Source organism: Schistocerca serialis, chromosome 8 (genome assembly GCF_023864345.2).
Source record: "Schistocerca serialis cubense isolate TAMUIC-IGC-003099 chromosome 8, iqSchSeri2.2, whole genome shotgun sequence".
Taxonomy (NCBI): domain Eukaryota; kingdom Metazoa; phylum Arthropoda; class Insecta; order Orthoptera; family Acrididae; genus Schistocerca; species Schistocerca serialis.
In genome coordinates this window covers 52,749,550-52,767,891 of record NC_064645.1, presented here as the reverse complement: position 1 = coordinate 52,767,891, position 18,342 = coordinate 52,749,550, and the positions used below count along the sequence as shown (strand labels likewise).

At 40.7% G+C, this 18,342-nt stretch overlaps 1 protein-coding gene and 1 non-coding gene across 2 annotated transcripts in view; one reads left to right on the top strand and one right to left on the bottom strand.

The window, feature by feature from the left end:
• The window catches only part of LOC126416123 (protein DEK-like), a 41,619-nt gene extending 23,649 nt beyond the window's left edge, over window positions 1-17,970 (bottom strand). The window contains exons 1-5 of the mRNA XM_050083648.1: window positions 17,819-17,970; window positions 16,898-17,111; window positions 16,614-16,780; window positions 12,513-12,667; window positions 12,197-12,382 (exon numbers count right to left, since the gene is read on the bottom strand). Of these exons, the coding sequence (XP_049939605.1) occupies window positions 12,197-12,382; window positions 12,513-12,667; window positions 16,614-16,780; window positions 16,898-17,111; window positions 17,819-17,896 (800 nt within the window). The 5' untranslated portion in view covers window positions 17,897-17,970. The remainder of the gene's footprint in view (window positions 1-12,196; window positions 12,383-12,512; window positions 12,668-16,613; window positions 16,781-16,897; window positions 17,112-17,818) is intronic.
• Window positions 10,636-10,710, top strand: Trnat-ugu (transfer RNA threonine (anticodon UGU)). Its single transcript has one exon. It is a non-coding gene; the product is annotated as a tRNA-Thr (tRNA).
• Window positions 17,971-18,342: the final 372 nt, after the last annotated feature.

Sequence of the window (18,342 nt, the reverse complement as noted above, 5' to 3'; positions counted from 1 at the left end):
CCAGAAAATCTTAAAATTCACATTTTAGTTGTCTCCATTCTGGCAAATTACAGTAACACACAGTGCAATTGTTTTGGGTGTTCTGGTTAGTTGTGAAGGGGTCAATAAGACCACAGTGCAATCAGTGGGGCTGGAACAACAATCATACGTTCAGAGCCTGATGGTATGGGGGATCTGGCACATCCGGAGTAGCCCTCCCCCACAATTTCTTCCTCTTTTTAATCGATCTCTCTCCTCTCTTTAACCAATCTCTTCTAAAGAACACCATGACTCTTGCTAGGGCTTACACCCTGGGAAAGAGGGGGGAGACTGAAGAGGTGTGAGGATTGTGAGTGGCATTACAATTGACTAGGATGTTGTTAAGGTTGGATGGGCGATGGAACAGCACTTTAGGAGTGTTGGAAAGGATCTTGGGTAGGATGTCAATTTCAGGGCATCGTGATACTCAAAGCCTTGACGAAGGATATAGTTCAGTTGTTCTAGCCCAGAGGGCACAAAGTGGGGCAATCCTCCATATTTGGTTCTTATGGGTGGGGGAGGATTTGGCATATTTGGGGATATGGTATTGGAAATCTGTCTGCAGACTAGGTCTGGGAGATGGGAGATGGTGCTGTCTGGGAGATGGGAGATTGTGCCATCTGTGAGGCCTTCGTGAAACCACCAGCATACTGTGAAAGGGAGCTCCCATCACTGCAGATACACCACATCCAGGTGACCAGGCTGTATGAGGAATTCTTTTGGTCTGGTACTGTTGCTGATATGTGGGTTTAATGTGGGCAAAGGTGTGGATGGAGCCATCAGATAGGAGGTGGTCCATATGCCAGGAGGTGTCAACATTCTAGGAGATAGCAAACTGGACTGAGGAGGATCAAGTGAAGTGGATGGGAGAGAAGGTGTTGAGGTTGTGAAGGGATGAGGATACGGTGTCCTGGCCCAGCATCCAGTTCATAATGTCTCAATGAATCTGAGCCAGAACAGGGGTTTGGGGAGGCTAGGAAGGTTTCTTCTATACAGATCATAAACATGTTGGAACAGGTGGGAGCCATGAGGGTGCTCTTGGCCGTGTTGTTAATTTGTTTGTATCCTTTCCCTTGAAAGGAATAGTAGTAGTGTGTTGGGATAGAGTTAGTAATGTGCAAGAGGAATGAGATAGTGTTTTGGAGTCTAAACAAAACTGGAAGTGGTAGTGTTCAATAACAGCAAGACATTGGGCATGAGGGAGGTTGGCATATAGGGAAGCACCATCAACAGTGACGAGTAGGGATCCTGGAGGTGAAAGGGTGAGGATAGTGGAGAGATTAAGATGGAAGTGGTTGGTATCTTTGATCACGAAGGCCTTCATACTATTTCCCAAACCTAGTCCACAAACATATTCCCCATACCATATCCCCAACAGTTTCCCACAATCCTCTGATACCCCTAACTAGTCCCCAAGAACCAACTACAAAGGAGTGCCCCTTCATCAGTCAATTCCACCCCAAACTGGAACACAACTACATCCTTTGTCAGGACTTTGATCATCTATTATCAAGTCATGAAATTAGAAACATCCTACCCAAGATCCTTCCCACCCCTCCTGAAGTGTCCTGTCGCCCACTCGGCCTCAACAACATCTTAGTCCATTATGCCACTCCCAATCCCAACCCCTTGAAAAAGGGATCACCTTTCTCTGTAAGACCCAGGTGCAGCACTTGCCCAGTCTACCAACCAGCACTTCCTGTTCCATTCCTGTCACAAACTTATCCTACCCCCATCAGAGGTTGGGTCACCAATGAAAGCAGCCATGTTGTATACCGGCTCTGCCGCAATCATTGCACAGCCTCTTACATTGGTATGATTACCAACTATACACTCATGAGGATAAATGACCACTCAAACTGTGACCTACAGTAAAGGGGCCACCCTGGGGCACAACATGCAGCTATATATAACTTACTCCATTTCAATACCTGGTTCACAGCCGGGGCAATCTGGATCCTCCCCTCCATCACCAGCTTTTCTGATCTGTGTAGACTGGAGTTATCCTTACAACACATTCTCCACTCCTGAAACCATTCTGGCCTCAACCTACACTCCCCACAGACTCAACTTTTCCTGCTCCTGCACCACCACCACCACCACCACCACCACCACCACCACCACCACCACCACGAAATTTGCCTCCCCTCTCCCTCCTTGTGCACTGCTCTCTACCGGCACACCACCAGACTTTTCCTCTTTTCTGCTTCTCTCCTTTCTACTTCCCATTTTCCTGTACTCTCCTTCCCCACAGCCTCCCTTCAACTGTCAGCACTGTTCTTGCAGCTGTAGTTTCTGCATGCTCCACCAGGCATAGTGATTCCTCTTCCCTCACCCATACAATGCTATCCCTCACCCTTCACCACCTTGCTCCGGAGAGTTGCTCCTGTTCAATACATTTCTGTTGCAGTCTAGCTGGAGTGGAAGGAGGTAGGGGTCATGTGTGCACTTTTGTGAATGTGCATTTCTCTTTCCTTAAGAAGGGTTTGGCTGAAAGCTTATATGTAACAGTCTCTTCATCATGCCTGTCTGCAACTCGACATATCATCTTTATGGTGAGTAGCGATCTATCCTTTTCATAATAATGTTTACATCCATATTAGGTGCGGCAGTCAAAACGACATGAGGAGGAATGAAGTCCTGAAATGTTACATTATCAGGAACATCTGTGATTCTACACCATTCTTCTTCTGGAACAACATAATTCTAAACAGCAACCAATGCCCCACAACCAGCTTTTAACAACAATTTAACACAATATGTTGTGTATCACAACTGCTGGCAGCAACATATATATACGTATAGCCTGTAGAACGCTTTCTTATCACTTACTTCCCCTCAACAAATGTAATGGATGCTTGGACCAGTTACTATTTACGTCACAGATATTATGCTCAGGTACAGAAGCTGTACATCATGCAAAGTTCAGTGAAAGGAACACAACATTTAGATTCCTCAGTTATGGCATTTTCTAGTGATCTGCAGGGCTTCAGTCAATAATAAGCACTATTTTCCTACCTGCTGCACTCCTCTTGGAACACAAGAAAGATCTTGTAAAAGATTTCTGACATCATCCTGACATTGTTTAGCTCATAGGTAAAAGGTAGTTTTTTTGCTTCTAAAACAGTGGTTCACAACGGGTGGTCCACAGACCCCCAGGGGTCCGCAAGATGCTATTAGAACCAAAAATATATGAAATATATTTCATATGACAACAGGTTTTTGTTTTGGCCGCTTCCTGCATGAGCAGTTTTAAACTCAATATTTACCTGCAACACGGGTTAAGTAAATATACTGTACGTGTTCAACAATGACAACAAGCAAAACTAATTTTAATTAATTTTAAATAAAAATACAAGAACTCCATAAGAATAACACAGGCCGGAAGTGAATTCTTCTGCAACACGGGTTAAGTAAACATACTGGACGTGTTCAACAATCCGAAATGTGAAATGATTTGGGTGAAGGTCACGGTTAAAGCAGGCTCAGACATGGTAATTGGATGTCTCTATAGGCCCCCTGGCTCAGCAGCTGTTGTGGCTGAGCACCTGAAGGATAATTTGGAAAATATTTCGAGTAGATTTCCCCACCATGTTATAGTTCTGGGTGGAGATTTTAATTTGCCGGATATAGACTGGGAGACTCAAACGTTCATAACGGGTGGCAGGGACAAAGAATCCAGTGAAATTTTTTTTAAGTGCTTTATCTGAAAACTACCTTGAGTAGTTAAACAGAGAACCGACTCGTGGCGATAACATATTAGACCTTCTGGTGACAAACAGACCCGAACTATTTGAAGAAGTTAACGCAGAACAGGGAATCAGCGATCATAAAGCGGTTACGGCATCGATGATTTCAGCTGTAAATAGGTATATTAAAAAGGGTAGGAAGATTTTTGTTTAGAAAAAGTGACAAAAAGCAGATTTCAGGGTACCTGTTGGCTCAACACAAAAGTTTTGTCTGAAGTACAGATAGTGTTGAGGATCAGTGGACAAAGTTCAAAACCGTCGTACATTATGCGTTAGATGAGTATGTGCCAAGCAAGATCGTAAGAGATGGAAAAGAGCCACCATGGTACAACAACCGAGTTAGAAAACTGCTGCGGAAGCAAAGGGAACTTCACAGCAAACAAACATAGCCAAAGCCTTGCAGACAAACAAAAATTACGCGAAGCGAAATGTAGTGTGAGGAGGGCTATGCGAGAGGCGTTCAATGAATTCGAAAGTAAAGTTCTATGTACTGACTTGGCAGAAAATCCTAAGAAATTTTGATCTTATGTCAAAGCGGTAGGTGGATCAAAACAAATTGTCCAGACACTCTGTGACCAAAATGGTACTGAAACAGAGGATGACAGACTAAAGGCCAAAATACTAAATGTCTTTTTCCAAAGTTGTTTCACAGAGGAAGATTGCAATGTAGTTCCTTCTCTAGATTGACGCACAGATGACAAAATGGTAGATATCGAAATAGATGACAGATGGATAGAGAAACAATTAAAATCGCTCAAAAGAGGAAAGGCCTCTGGACCTGATGGGATACCAGTTCAATTTTACACAGAGTACGCGAAGGAACTTGCCCCCCCTTCTTGCAGTGGTGTACCGTAGGTCTCTAGAAGAGCGTAGCGTTCCAAAGGATTGGAAGGGGGCACAGGTCATCCCCGTTTTCAAGAAGGGACGTCGAACAGATGTGCAGAACTATAGACCTATATCTCTAACATCGATCAGTTGTAGAATTTTGGAACACGTATTGTGTTCGAGTATAATGACTTTTCTGGAGACTAGAAATCTACTCTGTAGGAATCAGCATGGGTTTCGAAAAAGACGGTCATGTGAAACCCAGCTCGCGCTATTCGTCCACGAGACTCAGAGGGCCATAGACACGGGTTCACAGGTAGATGCCGTGTTTCTTGACTTCCGCAAGGCGTTCGATACAGTTCCCCACAGTCGTTTAATGAACAAAGTAAGAGCATATGGACTATCAGACCAATTGTGTGATTGGATTGAGGAGTTCCTAGATAACAGGACGCGGCGTGTCATTCTCAATGGAGAGAAGTCTTCCGAAGTAAGAGAGATTTCAGGTGTGCCGCAGGGGAGTGTCATAGGACCGTTGCTATTCACAATATACATAAATGACCTGGTGGATGACATCGGAAGTTCACTGAGGCTTTTTGCAGATGATGCTGTGGTGTATCGAGAGGTTGTAACAATGGAAAATTGTACTGAAATGCAGGAGGATCTGCAGCGAATTGACGCATGGTGCAGGGAATGGCAATTGAATCTCAATGTAGACAAGTGTAATGTGCTGCGAATACACAGAAAGATAGATCCTTTATCATTTAGCTACAAAATAGCAGGTCAGCAACTGGAAGCAGTTAATACCATATATTATCTGGGAGTACGCATTAGGAGTGATTTAAAATGGAATGATCATATAATGTTGATCGTCGGTAAAGCAGATGCCAAACAGATTCATTGGAAGAATCCTAAGGAAATGCAATCCGAAAACAAAGGAAGTCGGTTACAGTACACTTGTTCGCCCACTGCTTGAATACTGCTCAGCAGTGTGGGATCCGTACCAGATAGGGTTGATACAAGACATAGAGAAGATCCAACGGAGAGCAGCGTGCTTCGTTACAGGATCATTTAGTAATTGCGAAAGCGTTATGGAGATGATAGATAAACTCCAGTGGAAGACTCTGCAGGAGAGACGCTCAGTAGCTCGGTACGGGCTTTTGTCAAAGTTTCGAGAACATACCTTCACCGAAGAGTCAAGCAGTATATTGCTCCCTCCTATGTATATCTCGCGAAGAGACCATGAGGATAAAATCAGAGAGATTAGAGCCCACACAGAGGCATACCGACAATCCTTCTTTCCACAAACAATACGAGACTGGAATAGAAGGGAGAACCGATAGAGGTACTCAAGGTACCCTCCGCCACACACCGTCAGGTGGCTTGCGGAGTACAGATGTAGATGTAGATATTCAATAATAAATATGTGAATGTTTTTTCTAAGTACCAAAAATAGAAAACGTATAAAAAAAACTCTTTAATTTGGCTTTTTAGGTACTTGATACTGTGATATGACAAGGTACCAATCATGTTCTATGAGGGTGTCCTTGAGAAAATTTTGTTGGGAACCCCTGTTCTAAAACATCTGATATATTTAAATTTCCCCATTATCAGTGGAGGAAATCTCACCTCCATCACTATTTATTTAAACATATGGCACAGTCATTCTTTCTTTTCTTTTTCCACTATGGTATTTTCTCCCTTAACAGAAGATGTTTAAGCAGGAAGTAATTGTAAAAGACACCAAAATTTTCAACACCAATCCAGTGGGGAATTTGCTGAACCTTCCCTTGAATCATGCTTCTGCCTATAGGAATGCTTTTCCACTTTTAAATGTTGACGTGCAAAAGTTCTTCATTTGCATCCAGAGGAATCACAAGCTTCAGGATTCAACAATGCTTCACCGTTTTTGAGAATGCAGCATAATGAAGATTGGGCCGAGTTTACTTTATCATATCTGAAAGCTTGTGGACAATCATCAGTTTTTGTGGAACCAATAAGCTTACTACAATTCTGGACCACAACTCCAGTAAAAGAAAACCAATAAATTCAACATTACAATGCTTTGCGTCTCATGCTTCGTAAATCAGTGAGTGACGTCAGATCATGTGACCAGGGTGGCAATTTAGGCAGGGTGGAAATTATTTCTGATTCGTTCGATGCTTCTTCCAGTACCACCACAAACAGAATTTGACCCAGATAAGTGTTGATCGAAAGAATCTTTGCACGACACAAAATCTGTGTGTGAAACCAAAAGAAACTGGTAATTCACTTGACTGTAGTAGGAATTGGATAAAAACTGGATTTTTAATTTGTAGAATGTATCATTTATGTTTAGCCCTCAAAAGTGAGTAGGACAACATTGTTCCTATGGGACGTTGAGCAACACCAATGGCAATATTTGTTAAAAGCGGTATTTCCTCAAAAGTGGGTTCATTAATTTGGGATTTTACGGTATTTTTGAGGTTAATTCAGAGTTTTACTGTACTGAGGTGTTGGTTAAGTTAGAACCTTAACAGCAGGCCTAAAATTTAAATGTATATATTCCATCCTAAGCAATTATATTTCATTATGCTACCAAATATTTATGACACACACTTTTCACACTCAGCACAATTCAAATTCATTGACCAAGTGTGCTGCCACATGGCTCAACATCATTACATCAAGCATCAAAGCCCATCTACAATGATTGTAAGTTTCACCTGACTCCAAACTGTTAGCCCACATTTCACATTTTCTTAACATCTTTTTTAACTTCTTTAGTTTGAAGGTAAATATATTTCCTGTCTGAAGATTGGTACCATGTACACACTATATGACTAAAAATATCAGGAGCCCCTACATAATGCAGAAATGACAACTAGAAGTCACAATAGGCAGACCCATCAGCATGTTGGGAAGCGGGGAATAGTGTTCTGTCAGTAGGGAAACGGTACCGACAGAAAAGCTTGGTCAGCAAAGCTCAGTGACATCAAATGTGGCCTACTCATTGGATTTTGGAGGAGTAACAAATCCATTATGGCCATTTAAACCTTTCCAAAGCTGCCCAAGTTAACTGTTGGTATCGCAACACGAGGAACAACCATAGCTAAACCAACAGCAGGTGGACTTCATGTACAGATGGACTTTGACAGTCAAGCATTGTGAAAAACAGTCATAGAAAATGCACTTAAATCACTGGAAGGAATTAGTTCCAAACTGCTACCAGCAATCCAGCTAGAACAATGATTGTGAGTGAGGAGTTAAAAACCATAGGGTACAATGGTCGAGCAACTCCTCGTAAGTGGGAAATAGTCAACACAAAGTTACACTTGAGATGGTGTAAGGGTGATGCCACTGGATAGTAGATGACTGAAAACTTCATTTGGAGTGGTAAATGTCACTATACACTGTGGCAATCTGATGGAAGTATTCAAGTCTGCCAAATGATTGGAGAACGTTATCCGCCACGCCAACACTGAAATATGGAGAAGGTGATGTTACAGTATGGTACTGTTTTTTGTGGAGCTGTTTCTTGTGGATAGGATGGTCTTCTCACTGCACTTACGGAAACACTAAATGTGGAAGAATACAAAGACATTTTACAGCATTGTATAGAACATAGTAACAGTCCCAAGACGATGACTTCATCAGCATAACAATTCATCCTGCCACAGCAGCATCTGTGAGGCAACTGTTTGTAGCCCGTAACATTCCTGAAATGTACTGGCCTACCCAGACATCCAACCTGAACCGAACACCTATGGAATGAGTTAGAACACTTGACTTCACTCCAGGCCCCAGCATCCGATGTAATTACCTTCTCTGGTTTCGGCTTTTTATGAAGAATAGGCTGTCATTCCTCCATCAACATTCAGACACCTCACTAAAAAGTGTCCCCAGCACATAAACATTGTAGAGGGTACCAGCATTATAAAAAGGATAGAGCGCTACTCAACATGCACGATACGGACTGTTACACACACAGAGCTTTCCACCGAAGTCTTCTTCAGAAAAGAAAGAAACAGAACCCCCCCCCTCCCCCCCCCCCCCCCCCCACACACACACACACACACACACACACACACACACACACACACACACACACACACACACACACACACACACACACAGAGAGAGAGAGAGAGAGAGAGAGAGAGAGAGAGAGAGAACTCTTGCTCAAATTACTACTAGCTCTGACAACTGCAGCAGGAACATGAGTCTCACATTTAACAAAAGCAGCAATCCGGAGTGGGGTGGGGTTGGGATAGGAGGGTATAGGTGGAGGGAGAGAAGAACACTATCTCGAGGAATGCACAGAGACTAGAGAGCAGCAGGACAAGGATGCCACATGCATTGCCGGGAAGACGGGATGGCGGGGGCTGCGGTGGGAGCAGTCGGGGAGCCATGGCCCTACAGACATACAGAACTGTACTACATTACTGGTTGAAGTTGGTCCACAAAGCTGCTGTGTCCAACCCAGTGCAATTGTCAGTGATCAACTACACCTGCTCAACTGTAGTATGTTATGGAGATTGGGTTAGTGATGGAACACCACTTTAGGAGGAGTGGGAAGGTGAAGCTGGACACATCCCATATGGAAGCCCACTAATAAGCATTTGGTGGAGATCAGAAATTAGCTATGTATAGTTGCTTTGAGCTCACCAGCGGGTCCTACAGTGTGATCTCTGAAGCCGCCATTTCCGCACACTCAGAGGCACGGCTTGCAAGACTCGACTGCTGACCAATTTAACTGACAACTTCTCACCTGAGCATGCTATCTTGTATGAATTAACTATACCAGCACACACAGGAGAGCTATTAGATGAGTATCCAAACTATACCCACATAGATAGGAGAACTATTACATGATTACTCAAGTGTAACAGAAGATTCTCTGCAATACTCTACTAGCTCTGGGAGAAGTTGCTATCACTGCAGAACTGATGAAAGACCTTGACAAAATTCCCTCAAGAGCTTGCTCATATCGTGAAACTCCTGCACTACACAAGAAGGGCGACAAAATAGATTTTCATAAGTTTCAGGGAATCTTCTTTCTGCAATTCAAATACAAAATTCTGTCAGCACTTCTGCTCCTAAGAATTCAAGAGCAATTATCACAAAACTGGCGAATAACAAGTTGATTTCTGCACTGGGCAAAACTGTATAGAGCAAATATTCAATTTAAAAAACATTAAAAAACAAAGTGCTCCAAGAACAAGGAATCAACCTGAAAACTTAAGTATCGTCAACAAACTCACAGCAATACAACCTCCACAGTAAAGTTCATGGGTATCAGAACCATTTCAGATGAAAACTGGTGTTTGGTAGAGGGATGATCTCTCTCCTATCCTACTGAATCTGGTTTTGGGCAAAGTCATCCAATGGTGGGAAAAAGCAACTAGCCAAAACTACTGGAAAGACATATATCGCAACAGCAATTAGATAAACTCAAGAAATGCGCTGAAAGAATTTGCATTCAAACATCCTTAAAAAAACTGCATCGGCTGAAATATCCTACTGAAAAACTGATCACCAAATTGGTCAAATAAAAGATGTTCATACTTCGAGCACTTGAGCAAAATCCTTGAACCTACTGGCAACAGAGAGTGACACAAAATTTGTATTCACAAAGTGAAGATCTTACAGTGAAATCTGCAACAACAACAACGACAAAGACAATATGTCCATACACAAAAAAAAAAAAAAAAAATCAGGAATTTTAACAGTTATCGAGCCTAAAGTCTAGTACATTGGCATAACACACTCCACAGGAAAGGTTATCTGCAAGACATCCAAAAGCAGAACTCTAAATTCTAAGAAATGTACTCAGCACAAAAAAGATGGATACAGACTACAATCCTGTGAAAAAAACTATTAAATATTGTGGCAGATATATGAAAGGGAAGATTATTTGAGCATATCCACCCCCCCCCCCCCCCCACACACACACACACGGTTGCAACACATGTAAAACATGTCAAAACCATACTCTGGATCAGGCAGGTCGAAAAGGATTTAGAAAAGGCTTAGTAAGTCCAGCAGACTATATCCAGTTATGAGTGCCCGCGGTGGCTCAGATGGATAGAGCATCTGCCATGTAAGCAGAAGGTCCCGGGTTCGAGTCCCGGTAGGGGCACACATTTTCAACATGTCCCCAATGAAGTATATCAACGCCTGCTTGCAGCTAGGGTGTCCATTTAATCATCATTTCACTTTCAACAGAAGCTTATACAGACAAAAATTAGTATATGTGGAAGTACTGCCAGAGAATGAAGTCACCACCACACCAGTGACAACGAATTGAAGGCATAAAAAGAATGCACAGGGGAAAAAAATTAGAGCTGCTTGGAAACTGAAGTTTGAAACAATACTGTTACATGATCTGACAGTGTCCAACCACACCTAATAATAATAATGATGATGATTGAAGCAATGCAAAGTTATCATGGAACAATAATACAATGAGGACAAATTGAGAGGCACTGAGTATTTAGACCAGTACAATGAAACAGACTCTTCTAATATTACAGCTTTCTGAAAAAATCATTCTCCTGCAGTAGAACTCACATTCACACAACCCACACACTCAAGGTCAATGTTACAGGACATTATTGAACACTGTCATTCCAACACACAACTGACTATAAATCTAAAACATCATTCCTGGTAATCATGATCAACTATATCCTCACTCATAACTGCCTTTCATCCGAAGGCATCACCTACAAGCAAATCCATGATACAGTAATGGGCACCCAAGTCCCTGTCCTATGCTGACCAATTCATGGGACGTCCAGAGGAATCCTTTCTAACCATTCAGGTCCCCGAAACCCTCTCACGTGGCTCAAATAGATTGATGACAAGATAAGACTCCATCCACATTCTTCCACAACCTGAAATGCCTTCTGCCCTATTTCTTCACCTGGTTCTCAGCCCAAGAAACTACCTTCCTCTATGTCTATCACCTCATGGCAACATCAGTACCTCTGTCCACATCAAACTTACCAACTGCCAACAATATCTCCAATTCCACAAAGTGCTTACGACATCACTGGCGTGGGGACTGTGTGGAAAAATAGTGTAAAGTACAAAGAATAGGATGTGTATGTCATTGTCTGTATGTACCTTATACTAGCTAATAACAAACAGGGGCAAAGACTTTCTGATATGCTCTCATACTTTGGGCTCTGAACCTCAGTTAGAAAATAAATGTATAAAAGGAGTACTCGTCAGTGACCAGTTCACAGTGGTGCCGACTTGTTTCGTTAGTAACTGTTTGAATTTTATCTGCAAATACCCTGGCAAAGTTATTGGTCTAGCAATTTGAATGGAATACCTGTAACAACGATTTTAAAAATCCACAAAAACAAAACTCTCTTGTAGATCATGGTGACACTTGATTCGTGTTATTGCAGATATACCAATATAAAAAATGTTTCACTGCCATCAGTGGTAGAAGACTTCGTAAATCAAGATACATAATCAATTTTTATCTGCCGTATTTCAACAACAGTATGTTTGCAACAACTTTCAGTTAATGAAATATTGAGAAGTTATTATATACTGTTTTATATCATTTTGAAAAGCTTTGATCTGTTGTCAAGATTCAAGCAGTAACTTACTCTGAATATCCCTTGTTATTGGCCTTTTGGGCTGTAGAGCGCTTTGGTCTACTGTCAGGAACAGGCGCTCCAGAGCTTTTGGGTTCTAACAAAAATGTTAAAATTCTCTCTACAAGCTCATCACGTTTTCCTTTTTTCTCAACATCTAAAATACAACAAATTGTTTTCAAGACACTCACTTCCATCCTGAAAAACAATAAATGTGGGTTTGAGAAAGAAGTATGCATATTTCTGAAAACATCAGCACAAACAAACAAGAATAAGATTTTTTTATATTACTTTTGCAAAGACAGCTTTCTAATACAAGCTAACTTACTTGCTCAGTATATGTTTCTTCTTTTCATACTGATCTGACCCTTTGTCAAAGTCAAACCCACAGAATTTCCGTATGTTGTTTCTCACAAGAGTGACCTTCCCAACTCTGTTGAACAGTACTCTGTGAAGCGGCTTTAGAGCATCAGCCTTGAATTTCTGTTTGACAAAAACATATCACTGAATTGGAAAGCTGTTGTTGTAATTCACAGACTAAGCAAAAGAACGCATTATTCATTTTTTTGGAATTAAATGTTTGCATTTTAAGACACTTTCTTTTATAGTGGATGATTACATTTTAATTCTCAGAATATTAATGACTGACCTACAACAAGGAAATAATTTTGTTTAATTATTAAGTATTATCAAAACATTTTAAGTACCAAAACTACAATTCATTGTCTGACAATGTGAGTACTCAGCAACTTCCAACAAAATCATAATTTCAAACCCTTTCTTAATTTTTTGTTGCTTACACACTTAATGTCTAAACTTCTTTAATGGATTAATGCCTAACTATCTGTTTACATTTGTTTTGTATTGCGTATTACAACTTTTCAACTTTCATCCCTTGCTAAACTGGTTATCTGTATTCAACTTTATATGTAGGCATCGACTTTCAAATTACTAAAACTAAAACTAGGACCCCCACCATGTGCGATACATGCCAACGTTATTTTTTATTTCCACAGGTTACCTTTCTCACCCACAATTATAACAAGCAAAAATCGCAGCAGGTACACAAGCATGTCTTCACATCAATAAAGTAACTAGGCCTACATGTACAAAATTATCAAAATTATATCAACAAAAATAACCCATTTTTGAAAGTATAATGTAACTGTATAGATAAAAAATTTACTCACCAAGTGTCAGCAGGGGGACACACACATAAAAGGCATTACATACGCAAGCTTTTTGAAGCCAGTGGGTGCTCCTTCTGGCAGGAAGGTTGAAGGGGAAGGGTGAGAGGTGAAGGAAAAGGACAGGTAAGGTTTAGGGAAAGGGGTAGAGTTAGGAAGTCACCCAGATCACTAGATCCACACTAACTTATGGGATCAGAAGGAAAGACTGATTGTTGGGGATTGGACTGGGAGAGATTAAGCTCTCAGGTTTCAAATCTCATCCAGTGCAGTCCCCAACAATTGGTCTTACATTCTCATCGAGACCTGAAAGTCTCCCACGACCGAGCATTCTGGGCGACTTTCCTGAAACTCACCTGTCTTTTTCCTTCACCCCTCTTCGTTCCCCTTCAATCCTCCTGCCACAAGAAGCCACTGGCTCTGAAAACTTGCATACATAATACCTCTTATGTTCAGGTTCTCTCGCCACCTCTTGGTGAGCATATTTTTACCAGTAGAACAAAAACAATGTACTTGTTATTAAACCTTAATGGAATTTCTACCAAGCAGTAAAAGAAGAATCCATAAATACAATTTTTATCTATACAATTAGATTATATTTTCAAGAACTGATTATTTTCGTTGATATATTAGTCCTTGTGGCCATCATTCGTTCTTACAGAACCCTCATCACTATTTGCCGTCTGTCTTGTTCAAACTGTCATCTGTTTCCTATGTTATGTGCTAGTCCACTCTTATTTGTACCAACTAGATTAACCAATAATTTGCCCTAAATCTTTTCTAGTACTGATTTTTGCTCACACAGATGGATCCACTGTTATTTACAAATTTGCCGATAACAATTTGTCTCTAGTTCACTATACTGCAGGGCCTTCTCCCAGTCAGATTTCATTAATTTATTTGCAGATTTGACAGCTATTTTCTCTCTCACTCTCCACTTATTTATACTTAATTCTTTCACTTTTTGCGTGTTTGTTTTTCGACAAACCCCTCTGATTCACCACTATCCCCTGCAATACTCTATTTGCCGAACACAGTGGTATAAATTTTCTCCGATGTCTACTTCTTTCTGTCCATCCAGTTTTTAAAATTCTCTCTCTTTTTCACAACATTCTTTATCAATTTTTTTCCTGTATCTTACAGGCCACTTTCCTGGTGAGAAAATTTTCACCCACTCGCTACTTTCTTCATAACCCTTGTCTTATGATTTTCATACATATTTTCTCATTTTTTCTGACCCTTTTCCTTTCTTCCATTTTTCTATCTTGTTCCACCCTCTGCTTCTCTTTTTTGCCATTATCAACAATAAAATTTTACTTCTAGTGACAATACAACTTTTAATCTTCAAGTGGGCGTACCTATGTATAAAGTGCATCAACCACAAAACAGTGAGTGAGGTGGCGCTCACATTCGGGAGGACGATGGTTCAAACCCCCCCCCCCCCCAGCCATTCTCATTTAGGTTTTCCGTTATCTCCCTAAACTGCTTCAGGCAAATACTAGGATGGTTCCTTTGAAAGGGCAAGGCTGACTTACTTCCCCACCCTTCCCTAATCTGTTGGGGCAGATGACATTGCTAACACCCAACCCTCTGGATGTCAGATCAGCATCAAACATTGTGTGTCGATAAGAGTATCAACCAAAACTTCGATTCAGATCACACTATGTGCTGTCATCCAGCAGAATGGGCGCATTAATTAAAAGCAACACCAGACTTACGGAGCTCATCAAAGCATAACTCCGAGTAACTAACACATTGCTTCCATGGGGAAGTTGGCAGGGCATTAGATACTCAAACCATGGGAACTGGGTTCAAATCTCAGTAATGACAAATTTTTTTACTGTGTTACGCGTGAAAGTGTCAATATGGGAAAACTTGTTTGACATGTAAAAGGGCCATTTGCAGTTTAGAGCAATGTTCTCTTGGCAGCCTGCTTTCGTTTCATTTCTTTAACAGCAGTAAACCTATGGAGTATATGTGTAGTTTCATACAATGTACAATCAGAACAGAAAAATAAAGAAACAATTGCACTATATGTGCGGAAGTAGTAGTAATAGTAAACAATGAACAAACTAATAAGATCAATAATAAGTGCGTAATGTTCAGTTAAAGCGAAAACAGATTTCCAAAAGAACATAGCTACAGACAGAAAAGACCTTTTACATGTCAGTAAAATGTCCTCCCTTGCTTAAATAGGTAAAAAGAATTGTCACCAGTGGGGTTAGAACATGGGAACAGTAGTACGATGACCGAAAGCTCTACCTTCTCACCCACACAAGATCTATGATTCAGCTACTCACATATACGCTTTCCTGTGCGCCATAGCTCTGGTGATACTTTTAATTCCCATTTACACATTCTACTGGACGACAGCAAGTAGTAAAAACAAGATCGGCGTTTTGGTTCATAATCTATTGACATACAACAATTGGTACCAATCTGAATGTCTGACATCTGAAGGTTTGGGTGTAAGAAGCATTGTCAGAAAAACATCGATATTCCTAATTGGTGGTCTCTTCACTGGAAAAAGAAAAAAGACAAATGGTGTTAAGCTAGACTACATAGGAAATAAAGTGAAGTGACTGACAGCTAGGTGTTAACAGGAGAGTTACCACAACAAACCAACCACAAAATAAGCTTTGCTGCTCTTTCTGCACAATCCACTGTTGTCATTGTTGTTACAATCAGCTGCAGACAAATTATCTCGTTACTTTACTGTTGTGGTTTTTATATGTAGTGTGGCTTATTTCTCTGTGCTGGTTCATTACACCACACAACAGAAAGCCTGATAAACCTGATGGCAGAAGAGCACGTTAAGTCATCAGTGTTTGCCATCCTGCAAAGCAAATTCAGTAATCCAAGTTGATGGGCAGTGAATTGCACACAGTAATCCAAGTTGATGGGCAATGAATTGCACACAGTAATCCAAGTTGATGGGCAATGAATTGCACACACAACTGCAACAGCTATCGCTGCTGCAGCTGATAACATTTCCACCTTTTATGCCCAACTGTCAATCATGTTTCCATTTTCCTTATGGGTAGTGCAGAAGAATCATACCTTACCCTAACTAATTCAAGATTTAGGCAAGTCGTGAGCAGAACACAAATGTACCCAAAGTTTGCCTCTAATTCTGCAAGTACTTTTAGCCTAAATTCTCAGTAAAAGTATGAAATACCAATTATCAAAAAGATAACACATAGGAATAAATTAATGAAGGGTTTCAATCTAGTAACACAAACCTTGAGAAATGCCTCAGTTCTTGGTATTTCACCCAGGGGGGTTCCTTTGCCTTTAGGTATTTCAATTGCCTTCGTTTCTTTCGGCTCATTGAATTCTTCTGTAAATCTTTCCACCTTCTTCCTCTCTCTTGCACCTGATATTTCTAGGGGTTGATCCAGCAATGGAACTACAAAACAGATTACATTTCACCAAATAATACAGGGAAAGAGCCTGTACGAAGGATTCTGCAATATAAATACACTTCACTGCACAATAGTTCCATTAACACATTCTGTATTAATACCTTTTTCATCCCCCGACTTGTCGTTTTCTCCGTCAACATCCTCGTCATCCTCACCATCATCCTCTTCTTCTTCTTCTTCACTTTCTTCTTTTTTCTTTACATCTTTTAATTTTGCCGCTCTCTTCTTCGGAGTTTCTGGTTTCTCTTTCGAGTCTTCTGAAACTTTTACTTCATTAGTATCTATCTTTTCTTCACTTTTCACACTCACATCATCCTGTAAATAAAGATGCAGAATGAACAGTCAGCAAAGCACAGTGATCACTCAAGCAAACAGAATGAAAAAATTCTAAGACTATAAGGGGGCTCTCCATTTTTGAGGATAAGATATATCTATTCCAATCATACAACATAACAGGGGTATGGTAGTAACTAGAACAAGCACAGAAGTTACGGCGTACACACACACATCCCTGCAAAATTCCTGGTAAAACATACGTACAATGACAGGGTGCGCAGCACGGAAAAACTATTACGCAACACAAAGATTTAACACAATTTCAACTCTATTTCGACAGAAAAGCCCAGTTCTACTGAATGTTCACTGCACAGAAGCAGCGTAAACCGGAGACGACTCAACACACTTACAGCCTGAGACCGTACTCTAACCTTAAACAGTACATAGAAACTGAAGCTACTTAAATTCAAATGTTCGTAACATGCAGTAGAGGAAATTGAGTTCCTACATTACAATGGAAACATATACAACGCAGAGAAGGTTATCTTAACACAGGAAATCACTTCCCGCGTTTTTGGATATAAACAATCCGTCCCCGCCTACGCCATATTAACAGGAACGAACTTTCAGCTCGAAATTAAACATCAAGCACTTCAAGCAGAGTGTAAGCTTATATTTCTACAGCGTAATTAATTATGCGTTTGCAATACCTATACAATCATATTTATCATGCAACTGTGACATACCTTCATATCCTCCGTTTTCGCGTTTTCTTTCTCGGCCGACATTTTCCAGCACACGCCGCTTTGCAATATGGCGGGCATCCGTTGTCTACACACCGGACGCCAATCAAATCAAAGTATTCCTCTTCCCGCCGAAACTGGCAATTGGTTATGAAGAAAGAAAGACAGAGACCTAAGAACACGTACAAATTTATGGGCTACGTAAACATGAAAGTTAACAGGGAGTTAAAGAAATCACTAATACAGCCTGCTAATATAAGATACTCTACTTACTGTTCCAGTTCAACGCGCGTTAATTGTCAAGTTTAATGAATAACATGTGATTAAATTTTGAGTACCATAAAGATTGTCAACTACAAGTGAATAAATCTACTTTAGTTTAGGTCTACAACAGTTTGAAAAAAGTTCCCACATTACTCGGCGATAGTTTTTCATATAATTAGTTATCTAGAGAAATCCACTTATAAACCACAACAACTGAGTACAAGCAAAAACTGAGCAAATGAGGACTATATTTTATAAAAAAT